The following is a 16,464-nucleotide window of genomic DNA, read 5'->3' on the forward strand; positions in this document are numbered from 1 at the left end:
CTTCATCTAGAAAATGGGCATGTGACACTGCCTAATATGTGACACTACCATTCTGGGTTAAATTCAGATTGATTTATATAATTTTATTTTACTAGAAAGTTTATTCTAATGACTTAGTTACCACTTCTGTGTACTGGAATAGTTTTGAATATAACATATGTGTTTTTGCATTTTTTAATAATCAGTATCCTCAAGCTTCGAAATATTCAAAGTCAAAACCCCATATTTTAGTGTTTAGCCAAATTACAGGAAGAATAAATTTAGCAAGAAAATGAATAAGCACCTTTGAGAATTAAATGTAAGCCTTATTATGTGATTAGCGCTTACATTCTTTTTCACAAAATATGTTGCTAATTGATCCTACACCTCCTAGTGTCCAAAGAATAATATCCCATATCATGTAAAAAAAAAAAGTTTGCACACTGGATTGTTAGAAGTATTTTGCTATAGAAGTAGAAGCTGATGGCCACTACAGATTAATTACTCTCAGCTCTTGAGGACTGGTGAAGCTGGTTGTGGTTTCTTCATGCATCTTACATGGCTTTTCTTCTAAATAAAAGTACATAGAGAACAAAAACACTCACTGGCTGTTCGTTTGGGAAATAGACTTTCCTCGCCAGGCATATAAACTGCACTGTTAATTTTAAGAAATGTGTTGTGTTTTGTTTTGCTTTGCTTTGTTCTGTTCATATAAAATGCCAAGGCAGACTCTCAAGAAGTTCACAACCAGAATTAACTCTGTACAGCGAGAGCATCTTCCTCTACCAAGGACAGCTCCAGGGTGTTTTCATTAGTGCTGGTTTTCATCCTGAAGTTGAATGAACCGTAGAGTTTCGCAGACTCTTTGGAAGAGGCAAACCTGTCACGCCGATATAGCTCCCCCTTCCACATGGACATCATTAGCAAACAGGAAAGAACGACCCCCCCAAGCGTGAGAAGGCAGAGGCCGGCAATCACACAGCGGTCTAGGTGAGCCCCCAGCCTCGCGCTCTCCTTCTCCAGACGTTCCATCTCCCGGGCCGGCACAGTGTTGGGATCCACAGTCACATCCCGTGGGACAACGTAAGAGATGATCACCAGCAAGATGCCAGTGACCAAGAACAAGATGGCGCTTATGAAACCATAGTCTACTGACTTCCCTGAAGAGGTGGCTTCCGAGCTTGCATCATCTTCATCTTCGGATATCAGCGATATGGGAGCCTCGGGGGACCACTCATTTGGATTTCCCCAGCCAAGGTCTCCCAGGTGCTTACTCCCTTTTGCTGAAGGGGAGCGCCGGTTCCTTTGCTCCAGGTTGATATTCTCATCCACATAGGTAAAAGAGGTTTCTAATTCCTGGCTACAGCAGTCACAGACTTTCTGTTCTGCTGGTATTTGGTTGTTCCCTGAGTTGAGAAGCCCTGGTGGCAAGAAGTCTAGCTGAATAGCACTGTCTTGCAGTGAAGGGGGAGGGGATGCTGGAGAAGGGATAAGTTTAGACCCTTCCCTCTCTGGTGCTCTTGGTGTCGACGTACAATGTCTCTGGCAGCAGAGAGCAGCTTCAGTGGCTGCTGCATCTGCCTGGTCCCTGGGAAGCCCTCCTGAACTCCAGTCCACAGCATCACACAGGGCTGCCTGGCTGCTCTTCTTAGCAAGATAGTGGAGCTCCATTGGAGCTAGTCAGACATTCCCCAGCAGCTTCCAGAAAGTCTGCCAGTAGCAACACAGTTAGATAAGAACCCAACAGGAGCTAAGGCCGTACCACCAGCAGTATTGCTCCTGAGGCCCTCATCTCCTTTGTAGCCACAGGTCTTGACACTTCAGCCCCAATTCCTCCTAAAAGAGGTAAGAAAAAGGAGAGGCTACCTAGTGGTGGGAAAGTGTGAGAAGGGCAAATCCTCTGACTTATCACAGGGATTAACACTGAGAAATTTAGGCCAGGGTAGAAAAGGAACATGGAGGAAGTGGCAGTGTCTCTGAAGAAAGCATTGCCGTCACCAAGCCAAATTTATCCAAGGACTCACACATTTCGGTGACAGGATCCCTCAAACGAGAAGGCAGGTTTCCTGCATAGAGATACAAATGAGAAAAGCAGGGACCTTTTTTAGCAGAGCTGCTGATTTTCTGAAGAATCTAGGGAAGCACAGACTTCTCAACAATTCAGTTAAATTATAAGTGTTTAGACTCTCTGTAGTTCAGAACAGATTCTAAGACAGATTAGTATTAGAGCGTCACCATGGGTGAGCCAATCAGTATGTCACTATCAGTTGGGCTCCGTTGGAGCTGGGGCTCAGCATTTTGACTGGGTAGCTCTGAAATGGGTGAAAGATGGCTAGCTTGATCAGCCACCCCTCCTAACCTTACACTTTGTATATCCAGAGACCCTAGTCACACAGCCTTGTTCACAGTGCTTCCATTCTCAGCTTACTGCCAGATGGTGGTAGCATGTCCTGGACCCAAAAGTATGTGGACAACACACCTCATTGTGTGATCTCTGCAAAACACAATGGGCTAGCCCTCTCCTACACACACACACACACACACACACACACACACACACACACACACAGCTGCCTGCTCCAGGTATAGGTCTGCTACTCCCACTCACTGGGTCTGAGTGGGTATGAGTTCCTCTACCTCGGCATGGTTTGCTAACAAATGTGTACAGGAAATCAACTGTCTAGAAGTTTTCACAAATCCAACCTAGAAGTAAACTGACAATAAAAGACAAATCATCAACCCACAGAGTCACAGTTTTGTTGAGGCAAATAGGTAGAAAGCTATTTCCAAAGTTACCTCTGGAACTCTGTATCCATCACATGCCCTCAGCCCCACCACAGCAAGGCACATTTATGGGATAGAAGTTTGTGTTGAGCAGAAAACCACTTGCCCATCTTTCTCTGCCTCTGCCATCTTTCTGAGGAATAAAAATGTACTTTCCACTATCACCAAGTACAGAGGTTTCAAGCAAGGGCCCTTTTTATTTTGCTTCCAAGTTCAGGGTAATAACTGATTTAACTCATGTCTTGGAGGCTTATTATGCTTCAAAATCCACATCCCAGCAACTGGTAAACCCACACAGAAACGCAGGTAGGCTAACCTAAAGTCCACCTGGCAACTCACTTAAAATATGGGAGAGGAAATTTACAGTTTTCTGTTCTACATTAGAGTTTGTTTAAAACACACACACACACACACACACACACACTTCTCTCCTATTATCGGCGTTTCTCTGGGGCTAAAACAGATAAAAACCAAACCCAAAACAAAAGCAAACAAAAAAAATCAGGTGCAGGAAAAACACAACTGAACCAGAGCTTTCCTTTAGTAGGTGGACAGACCCCCACTGCAGGATCCCTTAGCGAAGGAAGCGATGATAACGGGTTTGACCAATTACTGAAATGAGAAATCATCTCGCAGTTCCCTCAAACATTAGGCGCTGTGATTAACCATTGCCACAAATAACCCATCAAATTGGATTACTTTAGATAAAAATCGGCAGAGTCCCTTATGGGACTTCCAATTTATAACAAAGAGGGAGAGAAATCTCCACTTAATTCCATTCTCCTGCTGCTTTTTCTCTTAAAAGGGAGACTGCTTGTTCCATCGGAACAAGCAGCACAGTCGATTTCCTTTGCAGCTCCGTTATCCGAGGCTTCCATTCTCAGGGGAGAATGGATAATCCCAGGGGACCAGCTAAAGGCTCTTTCCTTCAGTCTACTCCCTCTCGTCTCTGGTTTAAGAGTGCGGTTAATAAAACTGCACCGCAAAACGAGGGGTCAGCACTCTCCCTCGTCCGTCTGCCAGCAATTAAGGACATGAATATTTGCATTGGAACTAACTGACACAGGCGAGGCTGGTCTGGGGGAGGCGACCTCGGGATCCGTCCTGCGCGCGCTGTGCGGGAAGGGCGCGCCGCGAGCTCAGGGCAGCGGTGTCCTTCGCGGAATCAGTCAATCCATTCCGGGTGAACTCCGCGTCCGCCGAGGTACCCAGTGTTGGGCTGCGTTTGCCAAATACCCTAAGGCAAGGCAGGCACCTTGGGCAAGGACTGGGGACGCTCGGCCAGGCTCTCGGGGTCTCTCCCTCGCCCCAGCGCCTCCTCCCCGTCCCTCTCTCCGCCACTCACCTCCTGCCTTGGCCACCCAGCGAGGCTCGAGCACCGCGCGCTTGTCCCTGCGCGGCTCCTCGGGAAAGTACCCCGCTCACAAGCCGCAGCACTTGTAGCCTCTGCGCGCCGCCGGGCTCCGTGGGGTGGGCAAGCGCCTGCTGTGCCGGTTGGGCGGGCCGGGGCGGGGCTCGGCTCTCCCTCTTGCTGAGCATCCCGGGAGATGTAGTGCGGTTCGGCCTCCCTGCCTCCCTCCTGTCTCTCTTCTGTCCTACCTTCTCGCTTTTGCCCTTCCTGAAGACGAGTTCCCGCTATACCTCCGTGCTCCGGCCTGGCACGTTAGAAGAAATCGCTGGCTCCTAAACTCAGGGTTAGGTCCCCTAGCCTCAGGTGTGGCCACAGGATTATGAGGGAAGGAGTGTATATTTAGTTACAACTATGTGCCAGGCAATATGCATATTTCGTTTTGTTTAAAAGTCAGAACAAATCCTCCACGTAGATTTCATTAATCCTCATTTTACAGATAAGGAAAGAGGCTCAGAGGAATTAAGTGCCTCATCCAGGGTTACAAAGACAATTAATGATTGCTAATAAATTGTATCCAAGAATCTGCTTCCAAAGTCATTGCCTTGGTCACAAAATCAGGAGAAATGTGAACATTGAGGGTAGGGGATTGTCCTGTTCTCCTCTGCATCCCCTGTGCCTAGCAGAGTGTTTGAATAATAATGACCCAAAATAACAATAATTAACATACATAGCACTTACTATTGCCAGGCTCTCTTCTAATCACGTTGGATACATTAGCTCATTTAATGGTCACAGTTAATTTTTTTTTTTTTTTTTTTTTTTTTTTTTTTTGCGGTACGCGGGCCTCTCACTGTTGTGGCCTCTCCCGTTGCGGAGCACAGGCTCTGGACGCGCAGGCTCAGCGGCCATGGTTCACGGGCCCAGCCACTCCACGGCATGTGGGATCTTCCCAGACCGGGGCACGAACCCGTGTGCCCTGCATCGGCAGGCGGACTCTCAACCACTGCGCCACCAGGGAAGCCCCACAGTTAATTTTTAAAGTCCTGTAAAAATCCACTTTTGTAAAGATGGGGTTTTACAAAAGAGGAAACTGAACAACAAAGAAGCTGAGTAATTTGCCCTAAGTCATACAGCTAGTACTCGGTAGAGGTGGCATGAACCCCCAAAGGTCCTAAGCATTATGCAAATTGAAAGAATGGAAAAAGGACCAGAAGGCAAGAAAAGAAAGGGTTAGGATTAAAGGAAATCTGGAGGTTGAAGCTACTGAGATGTGATTCCTAGGACAGGACAAAGTAACTTCTTTGGGTCACCAACCTCTTTCTAACCACAGCCAACACTGCGACAGCCAACAGCCAAACAGAATGTGCGGTTTGTGAATTGTCTCCAAGTTTTCAGCATCTCCTTTGGGGTGATTCTAGGGTTATTGATTGTTTTTATCAAAGGGGAGCAAGAGAAGGGTTATAATATAACGTCTTCCTGCTTGTGAGTAGCTCACATAAATTCTGTTGTTGCTTGCTTTCAAATAATAGATCAATCTCCTATAATGATGATTTTGTTGGTTTTCCTTTATATTGATAGAATTCATAGTCTCATAGTTCCAGGGAATTCGTAATATACCACTTTTAAATCTTTTCTCACTATGACTCTCTTTTAGCCAGTTAAGCCCATCTGTTGCTAAACATGACATATCTATTATGGCTTTTTCTCCTTCGCTCATTAATTACACTGTTTTCCAGTGAGAATATCCTTTCCTCATTCCCCTATTCCCTCCACGCTTCAAGGATTAGCTCATCAAGCCACATTTGCTGGGGTGCATTCTGTTCTTAGTGCTATATATTTAAAAGGGAGCCCAAAGATACCATGCAGTGTCCAGAAGAGAGCAATTAAGATGTTGAAGAAACTTAAACTCACGTTGGACAAGGAGATGCTAAAGGAACTTGGGATATTTAGCCAGAGGAGGAGACTCAGAGGAAACAAAAGCTAACTTTAAATTATTTGAAGTTTATGAATAGAAGAGGAATTCTATATTGTGGTTAAAAAAGGGAAAAGCAGAACCAATGACAATAATAGTATTTATTTGTCCTAATGTGTTATCTTCAATTCTTAGACCAACTCTATAAGGGAGCCAGTATTATTATACCCATTTTACAATGTAGAAATTGAGTATTGAAAATGTCTTTTTCCCAAGGTATTAGAAGTAATAAGTAACTGGTAGAGGCAAGATTCCAACTCGTGTCTATCTTCACCACTACACTATACTGAGCAATGCTTCACAATCATTTTCACAGCAGAGCATAAATAAGAAGTGATCATATGTATTGCACTGGGATAAACACAGTAGGTTTCTCATGGCCATCATCCTGGTGCTATGGGTACTTCAGGCCCTGCAAGACAGCTAGGGGGCCCAAGGGAAGAGATAAACCAGCACATCTGTAGTATACTGGGGCACCTGAGGATGATGGATACAGGGGCTGGGAAGCTCTGGATAACACTATCAGACTTAATAAGGAGGCTAATTTGAGGCTGAGCATAAGGAAGAACATTCTCTTTAAGGACTTGAAGCAGGATGTCTCATGAAAGTGAATTCTGTTATTACTGGAGAGGATAAAAAAAAAAAAAGAACCATTGATTAGTGATGTGGCAGAAGGGATTCATCTAGTTGGGTTAGAGGACCTCTATGGTTTCCTGCTGAAATGATTCTAAGTTACATCTCCTTCATGAAGCCCTTTTCCTCCAAGCCAGCTCCCAAAGCTTCTACCTCCTATGAACTATACTAGGACTTGTCAGCACTGATATTTTTTAATATTTATCAGCCACTACCTTGTGACATTTCTAGAATGTCTAGGTAACTACTGCATATCGTTCAACTTCTCACTTAGGTGCCTAAACCTCTAATAGCAATTGTAAGCTCCTTAAGGTCAGTATCCACATATTAAATGTCTTATTATCTCCTACAGAAGTAAAATATTTCTACTGAGTAGAGTGAAGGAAAATGCCAAGACTGAACTGGGACTGGAGATGATTATCTATTCACATTATTCTCTCTCATTTCCTATTTCTGAATATAGTACACTTGACTGTCTACATATTCTTGAGCATTAAAATAAAATCAAGTCTCTGCCAACATGGTACAAAATCTCCTTCAAAATTCTGCAGAAAAAGAATAAATGTGAACTTAATAAGCTTCTGGAAAGAAAAGCTTTGCGAAAAATACCATTTGCTAGAATAATTTCACCTCTCTCTCCTATAAGTTCATGTCTAAAATTCCCTCAAAATCTCACCCAAGAACCTTTTTCAAGAGCCTTTCTTGTTCATAATCCCCAAATTCTTATTGCTCTTCTAATTGGCATTCTAGTGGCGTAATACACTTCCTTTTATACTATCATGTTACATCTATAGAAGTATTTCATATATATTTTATACTGCTTTCTTTATACTGCTGTCTCTCTTCCCAGATAAAATTTAAGCTCTTTGAGAACGAATATATTCTTTCTATAACCTTGAAGATACACTTGGGCATGAAACAGCAAAAATACATGGCCAACAATGGTTCTTCACTGTATGCTTACAAAATGATTGACACCAATAAAAAAATGATACTAACGTCTAAGTAATGATTTTGGTCTTACATAATTTTTAATATGGTTCATATTTTCCTGTTTACTTATACTCCATGAGGTATGAGAGGCACAATCATCATTACACCAACTGGAAAAATAGACTCTGAGAAGTAAATTTACCATGTGAACCAAAGATAGTGCAGGGACTTTGGAATTCCCTGGTGGTCCAGTGGTTAGGACTCCACGCTTTCAATGCCTAGGGCCCAGTTCCGACCCCTGGTCAGGGAACTAAGATCTCACAAGCCTTGCCGAGTGGCCAGAAAGGTAGTGCAGGGACTTTTAAAAAATAGTCTCTTGTAATGATGACTGAGGGTACTTTCCAGTTTTCTCTCTTCAGCAATAATAAAAAGGACTGATTATAAATAAATATCCTTAGTGGATTTAAAGTTAATAGGAGAGGCTAGGTTGTAGGGTGGTAAGAAAGACATTGGCTGGATAGAGGCTCAGTGACTTCATGGGAATAGTACAAGGAATATGATTTACTTTATGTCCAAGCTGACACTTCTAAATGGTGGAAGAAAAGGATAAAAATGACCAACTTTTATAGTAATGAAGATCTCACTTACTAACAAAATTCTAGGAACAACAAAAAAGTCATATTAAGTTTTAAAGTCTTCTTTAAATAAAAATGCTATAGCGGCCAGGATAGCAAGTTATTTAAATAAATAAAGTGGACAGATACAGACACTAGGGAGGAGGGAAGACTGTAGCCAAATTGAGAGCAAGTGCTTTTCCTAAGGGGTCAGTGTCCCCTAACTGCTTTACCAGATGTTTGTCTTGAGTGAATTCATACATCAATAAAAGTCAGATATCCCAATTTTTATTTAAAAATTCAAAATCTTTAAAATTTAAATTAAAAAAATTTTAAATTTGTATGGATCAAAGAAAACATAACTATAGGAAACATTTGTTTCTGGTAACAGCAGACAAAGTGATTTAGACCCACCCATTGCTGAGGATAATTAAAAAATCTAGACAGAGGACCTTCAAGATAGCAGAGGAGTAAGATGTGGAGATCACCTTCCTCCCCACAAATACATCAGAAATACATCTACACATGGAACAACTCATACAGAACACCTACTGAACGCTGGCAGAAGACCACAGACTTCCCAAAAGGCAAGAAACTCCCCACGTACCTGGGTAGGGGAAAAAGAAAAAAGAAAAAACAGAGACAAAACAATGGGGATGGGACCTGCACTTCTGGGAGGGAGCTGTGAAGGAGGAAAGGTTTCCATGCACTAGGAAGCCCCTTCACTGGTGGAGACGGGGGCGGGGGGGTTGGGGGGAAGCTTCAGAGCCATGGAGGAGAGTGCAGCAACAGGGGTGCAGAGGGCAAAAGGGAGGGATTTCTGCACAGAGGATCAGTGCCGACCAGCACTCACCAGCCCGAGAGGCTTGTCTACTCTCCCAACAGGGCGGGCGGGGCTGGGAGCTGAGGCTCGGGCTTTGGAGGTCACATCCCAGGGAGAAGACTGGGGTTGGCTGCGTTAAAACAGCCTGAAGGGGGCTAGTGCACCATAGCTAGCCAGAAGGGAGTCCTGGAGAAACTCTGGCCCTGCCTAAGGGGCAAGAGACCATTGTTTTAGGGTGCGCAAGGAGAGGAGATTCAGAGCACCTCCTAGATGAGCTCCAGAGACGGGCGTGAACTGCAGCTATCAACCTGGACACGAGAGATGGGCATGAGATGCTAAGGCCGCTGCTGCAGCCACCAAGAAGCCTGTGTGCAAGAACAGGTCACTATCCACACCTCCCCTCCCGGGAGCCTGTCCAGCCCGCCACTGCCAGGGTCCCGTGATCCAAGGACAACTTTCCCAGGAGAACACACAGTGCACCTCAGGCTGTTGCAACGTCATGCCGGCATGCCGCCGCAGGCTCGTCCCGCATTCCGTACCCCTCCCTCCCCCCAGCTTGAGTGAGCCAGAGCCCCTAATCAGCTGCTGCTTTAACCCCATCCTGTCTGGGCAGGAACAGACACCCTCAAGCGACCTACATGCAGAAGCAGGGCCAAATCCACAGGAGCTGTGCTGAACCCCAGGAGCTGTGTGAACAAAGAAGAGAAAGGGAAATCTCTCCCAGCAGCCTCAGGAGCAGCGGATTAAATCTCCATATTCAATTTGATGTACCTTGCATCTGAGGAATACCTGAATAGACAACAAATCATCCCAGAATTGAGGCAGTGGACTTTGGGAGCAACTGTAGACTTGGGGTTTCCTTTCTGCATCTAATTTGTTTCTGTTTTTATGTTTATCTTGGTTTAGTATTTAGAGCTTATTATCATTGGTAGATTTATTTATTGATTTTGCTCTCTTCTTTATATATATATATATATATATATATATATATATATATATATATATATTGCATTTGCTCTTTTTGTAAGTGTATATGTATATGTTTCTTTTGTGTGATTTTGTCTGTATGGCTTTGCTCTTACCATTTGTCCTAGGGTTCTGTCTGTCCATTTTTTTTTTATTTTTTAGTATAGTTTTTAGTGCTTGTTATCACTGCTGGATTTGTTTGTTGGTCTGGTTGCTCTCTTCTTTCTTTTCTAAATTTTTTATTTTTTAATTTTTAATAATTTTTTTATTTTAATAACTTTATTTTATTTTATTTTTCTTTCTTTTTTTCCCCTCCCTTTTCTTCTGAGCCATGTGGCTGACAGGGTCTTGGTGCTCCGGCCATGTGTCAGGCCTGAGCCTCTTAGGCAGGAGAGCCGAGTTCAGGACATTGGACCACCAGACACCTCCCGGCCCCATGTAACATCAAATGGCAAAAGCTCTCCCAGAGACCTCCATCTCAATGCTAAGACCCACATCCACTCAACCACCAGCAAGCTACAGTGCTGGACACCGCATACCAAACAACTAGCAAGACAGGAACACAACCCCACCTATTAGCAGAGAGGCTGCCTAAAATCATAATAAGTTCACAGACACCCCAAAACATGCAACCGGACTCAGTCCTGCCCATCAGAAAGACAAGATCCGGCCTCCTCCACCAGAACACAGGCTCCAGTCCCCTCCACCAGGAAGCCTACACAACCCACTGAACAAACCTAACCCACTGGGGGCAGATGCCAAAAGCAACAGGAACTATGAACCTGCAGCCTGCAAAAAGGAGACCCCAAACACAGTAAGTTAAGCAAAATGAGAAGACAGAGAAATACACAACAGATGAAGGAGCAAGGTAAAAACCCGCAAGACCAAACAAATGAATAGGAAATAGGCACTCTACCTGAAAAAGAATTCAGAGTAATGATAGTAAAGGTGATCCAAAATCTTGGATATAGAATGCAGAAAATACAAGAAACATTTAACAAGGACCTAGAAGAACTAAAGAGCAAACAAATAATGATGAACAACACAATAAATGAAATTAAAAATTCTCCAGAAGGAATCAATAGCAGAATAACTGAGGCAGAAGAATGGATAAGTGACCTGGAAGATAAAATAGTGGAAATAACTACCACAGAGCAGAATAAGGAAAAAAAGAATTAAAAGAATTGAGGACAGTCTCAGAGACGTCTGGGACAACATTAAACGCACCAACCTTTGAATTATAGGGGTCCCAGAAGAAGAAGAGAAAAAGAAAGGGACTGAGAAAATATTTGAAGAGATTATAGTTGAAAACTTCCCTTATATGGAAAAGGAAATAGTCAGTCAAGTCCAGGAAGTGCAGAGTCCCATAGAAGGTAAATCCATGGAGAAACATGCCAAAACACATATTAATCAAACTATCAAAATTTAAATACAAAAAAAAAGTATTAAAAGCAGAAGGGAAAAGCAACAAATAACATACAAGGGGATCCCCATAAGGTTAGTGGCTGATTCATCAGCAGAAATTCTACAAGCCAGAAGGGTGTGGCAGGACATATTTAAAGTGATGAAAGGGAAAAACCTACAACCAAGATTACTCTACCCAGCAAGGATCTCATTCAGACTTGATAGAAAAATTTAAAACTTTACAGACAAGCAAAAGCTAAGAGAACTCAGCACCACCAAACCAGCTTTACAACAAATGCTAAAGGAACTTCTCTAGGCAGGAAACAGAAGAGAAGGAAAAGACCTACAATAACAAAACCAAAGCAATTAAGAAAATAGTAATAGGAACATACATATCGATAATTACCTTAAATGTAAATGGATTAAATGCTCCCACCAAGAGACATAGACTGGCTAAATGGATACAAAAACAAGACCTGTAGATATGCTGTCTACATGAGATCCACTTCAGATCTAGGGACACATACAGACTGAAAGTGAGGGGATGGAAAAAGGTATTCACGCAAATGGAAATGAAAAGAAAGCTGGAGTAGCAATTCTCATATCACACAAAATAGACTTTAAAGACTATTACAAGAGACACAGTAGGACACTACATAATGATCAAGGGATCAATCCAAGAAGAAGATATAAAAATTGTAAATATTGATGCACCCAACATGGGAGCACCTCAGTACATTAGGCAAAAGCCAACAGCCATAAAAGGGGAAATCGACAGTAACACAATAATAGTAAGAGATTTTAACACCCCACTTTCACCAATGGACAAATCATCCAAAACGATAATAAATAAGGAAACAGGCTTTAAATGATACATTAAACAAGATGGACTTAATTGATATTTATAGGACATTCCATCCAAAAACAAGATATTTATAGGACATTCTATCCAAAAACAAAAACTTTCCTCTCAAGTGCTCATGGAACATTCTCCAGGATAGATCATATCTTGGGTCACAAATCAAGCCTTGGTAAATTTAAGAAAATTGAAATTGTATCAAGTGTCTTTTCCAACCACAATGCTATGAGACTAGATATCAATTACAAGAAAAAATCTGTAAAAAATATAAACACATGGAGGCTAAAAAATACACTACTAAATAACCTAGAGGTCACTGAAGAAATCAAAGAGGAAATCAAAAAATACCTAGAAACAAATGACAATGAAAACACGACGACCCAAAACCTATGGGATGCAGCAAAAGCAGTTCTACGAGGGAAGTTTATACCAACATAATCCTACCTCAAGAAACAAGAAACATCTAAAATAAACATCCTAACCTTACACTTAAGGCAAGTAGAGAAAGAAGAACAAAAAACCCCCAAAGTTAGCAGAAGGAAAAAATTATAAAGATCAGATCAGAAATAAATGAAAAAGAAATGAAGGAAATGATGGCAAAGATCAAGAAAACTAAAAGCTGTTTCTTTGAGAAGATAAACAGGGGCTTCCCTGGTGGCGCAGTGGTTGAGAGTCCGCCTGCCGATGCAGGGGACACGGGTTCGTGCCCCGGTCCAGGAAGATCCCACATGCCGCGGAGCAGCTGGGCCCGTGAGCCATGGCCGCTGAGCCTGCACGTCCAGACCCTGTGCTTCGCAACGGGAGAGGCCACAACAGTGAGAGGCCCGCGTACAGCAAAAAAAAAAAAAAAAAAAAAAAAAAAAAAAAAAAAAAATAGAGAAGATAAACAAAATTGATAAACCATTAGCCAGACTCATCAAGAAAAAAAGGGAGAAGACTCAAATCAATAGAATTAGAAATGAAAAAGGAGAAGAAACAACTGAAACTGCAGAAATACAAAGGATCATGAGTGATTACTATAGCAACCATATGCCAAAAAAATGGACACCCTGGAAGAAATGGACAAATTCTTAGAAAAGCACAACTGTCCAAGACTGAATCAGGAAGAAATAAGAAATATAAACTGATGAATCACAAGCACTGAAATTGAAACTGTGATTAAAAATCTTACAACAAAAAAAGTCCAGGACCAGATGGCTTCACAGGCAAATTCTACCAAACATTTGGACAAGAGCTAACACCTAATCTTCTCAAACTCTTCCAAAATATAGCAGAGGGAGGAACACTCCCAAACTCATTCTACAAGGCCATTATCACCCTGATACCAAAACCAGACAAAGATATCAAAAAATAAGAAAACTACAGGCCAATATCACTGATGAACATAGATGAAAAAACCCTCAACAAAATACTAGCAAACAGAATCCAACAGCACATTAAAAGGATCATACACTATGATCAAGTGGGGTTTATCCCAGGAATGCAAAGATTCTTCAATATACACAAATCAGTCAATGTGATAGACCATATTAACAAGTTGAAGGCTAAAAACCATATGATCATCTCAATAGATGCAGAAAAACTTTTGACAAAGTTTAACACCCATTTGTGATAAAAACCCTCCAGAAGGTAGGCACAGAGGGAACTTACCTCAATATAATGAAGGCCATACATGACAAGCCCACAGCCAACATCATTCTCAATGGTGAAAAACTGAAACCATTTCCTCTAAGATCAGGAACAAGACAAGGGTGCCCACTCTCACCACTATTATTCAACATAGTTTTGGAAGTTTTAGCCATGGCAATCAGAGAAGAAAAAGAAATAAAAGGAATCCAAATTGGAAAAGAAGAAGTAAAAATGTCACTGTTTGCAGATGACATGATACCATACATAGAGAATCCTATAGATGCTACCAGAAAGCTACTAAAGCTAATCAATGACATTGGTAAAGTAGCAGGTTACAAAATTAATGCACAGACATCTCTTGCATTACTATACACTAATGATGAAATATCTGAAAGAGAAATTAAGGAAACATTACCATTTACCATTTCAACAAAAAGAATAAAATGCCTAGGAATAAATCTACCTATGGAGACAAAAGACCTGTATGCAGAAAACTATAAGACACTGATGAAAGAAATTAAAGATGATACAAATAGATGGAGAGATATACCATGTTCTTGGATTGGAAGAATCAACATTGTGAAAATGAATCTACTACCCAAAGCAATCTACAGATTCAATGCAATCCCTATCAAACTACCACTGACATTTTTCACAGAACTAGAACAAAAAATTTCCCAATTTGTATGGAAACATAAAAGACCCCAAATAGCCAAAGCAATCTTGAGAAAGAAAAACGGAATCAGGCTCCTGGACCTCAGACTACACTACAAAGCTACAGTAATTAAGACAGTATGGTACTGGCACAAAAACAGAACTATAGATCAATGGAACGATATAGAATGTCCAGAGATAAACCCATGCACATATGGTCACCTTATTCTTTGACAAAGGAGGCAAGAATATACAATGGAGAAAAGACAGCTTCTTCAATAAGTGGTGCTGGGAAAAGTGGACAACTACACGTAAAAGAATGAAATTAGAACACTTCCTAACACCATACACAAAAATAAACTCAAAATGGATTAAAGACCTAAATGTAAGGCCACACACTATAAAACTCTTAGAGGAAAACATAGGAAGAACACTCTTCAACATAAATCACAGCAAGATCCTTTTTGACCCACCTCCTAGAGAAATGGAAATAAAAACAAAAATAAACAAATGTGACCTAATGAAGCTTAAAAGCTTTTGCACATCAAAGGAAAGCATAAACAAGACGAAAAGACAACCCTCAGAATGGGAGAAAATATTTGCAAATGAAGCACCTGACAAAGGATTAATCTCCAAAATATAAAAGCAGCTCATGCAGCTCAATATCAAAAAATCAAGCAACCCAATCCAAAAATGGACAGAATATCTAAACAGATATTTCTCCAAAGAAGATACCCAGATTGCCAAGAAACACATGAAAGAATGCTCAACATCACTAATCATTAGAGAAATGCAAATCAAAGCTACAATGAGGTATCACCTCATACCAGTCGGAATGACCATCATCAAAAAATCTACAAACAATAAATGCTGGAGAGGGTGTGGAGAAAAGGGTACCCTCTTACACTGTTGGTGGGAAGGTAAAATGATGCAGCCACTTTGGAGAGCAGTATGGAGATTCCTTAAAAGACTAAAAATAGAGCTACCATCTGACCCAGCAATCCCACTACTGGGCATATACCCTGAGAAAACCATAATTCAAAAAGGGTCATGTACCACAATGTTCATTGAAGCTCTATTTACAATAGCCAGGACATGGAAGCAACCTAAGTGTCCATTGACAGATGAATGGATAGAGAAGATGTGGCACATATATACAATGGAATATTACTCAGCCATAAAACGAAATGAAATTGAGTTATTTGTAGTGAGCTGGATGGACCTAGAGTGTATCATACAGAGTAAAGTAAGTCAGAAAGAGAAAAACAAATACCATACGCTAACACATATATATGGAATGTAAAAAAAAAAAAATTGTTCTGAAGAACCTAGGGGCAGGATAGGAATAAAGACGCACATGTAGAGAATGAACTTGAGGACACGGGGAAGGGGAAGGGTAAGCTGGGACAAAGTGAGAGAGTGGCATGGGCATATATACACTACCAAACGTAAAATAGCTAGTGGGAAGCAGCTGCATAGCACAGGGAGATCAGCTCAGTACTTTGTGTTCACCTAGAGGGGTGGGATAGAGAGGGTGGGAGGGAGACGCAAGAGGGAGAAGATATTGGGATATATGTACACGTATATCTGATTCACTTTTTTATACAGCAGAAACTAACACACCATTGTAAAGCAGTTATACTCCAGTAAAGATGCTAAATAAATAAATAAATAATAAAGTAAAAGGGGGAACCAAAAAAAAAAGAAATATGGACAAAATGTACAAAAATCACTTGCTTGAAGACACGTAAATTTAACAAGATAGAGAAAAATTACTGGGCTACAATCCAGAAAAGGAGAGAGAGTCCATGAGGCAAGTCAGGAGCTTGGAGTTTCCTTTTACTTGGAGATGTTAGATGATTC

At 41.6% G+C, this 16,464-nt stretch overlaps 1 protein-coding gene across 1 annotated transcript; it reads right to left on the bottom strand.

Moving 5' to 3' along the window:
• Nucleotides 1-732: 732 nt before the first annotated feature.
• Nucleotides 733-1,650, bottom strand: TMEM74 (transmembrane protein 74). Its single transcript, XM_065895765.1, has one exon. The coding sequence runs from the start codon at nucleotides 1,648-1,650 to the stop codon at nucleotides 733-735; it is 918 nt and encodes a 305-aa protein (XP_065751837.1).
• Nucleotides 1,651-16,464: the final 14,814 nt, after the last annotated feature.

This window comes from Phocoena phocoena, chromosome 17 (genome assembly GCF_963924675.1).
Source record: "Phocoena phocoena chromosome 17, mPhoPho1.1, whole genome shotgun sequence".
NCBI classification, from domain to species: Eukaryota; Metazoa; Chordata; class Mammalia; order Artiodactyla; family Phocoenidae; genus Phocoena; species Phocoena phocoena.

Excerpts from the sequence above, each read along its gene's own strand:
- TMEM74 (XM_065895765.1), bottom strand. The coding sequence starts at position 1,650 with ATGGAGCTCCACTATCTTGCTAAGAAGAGCAGCCAGGCAGCCCTGTGT.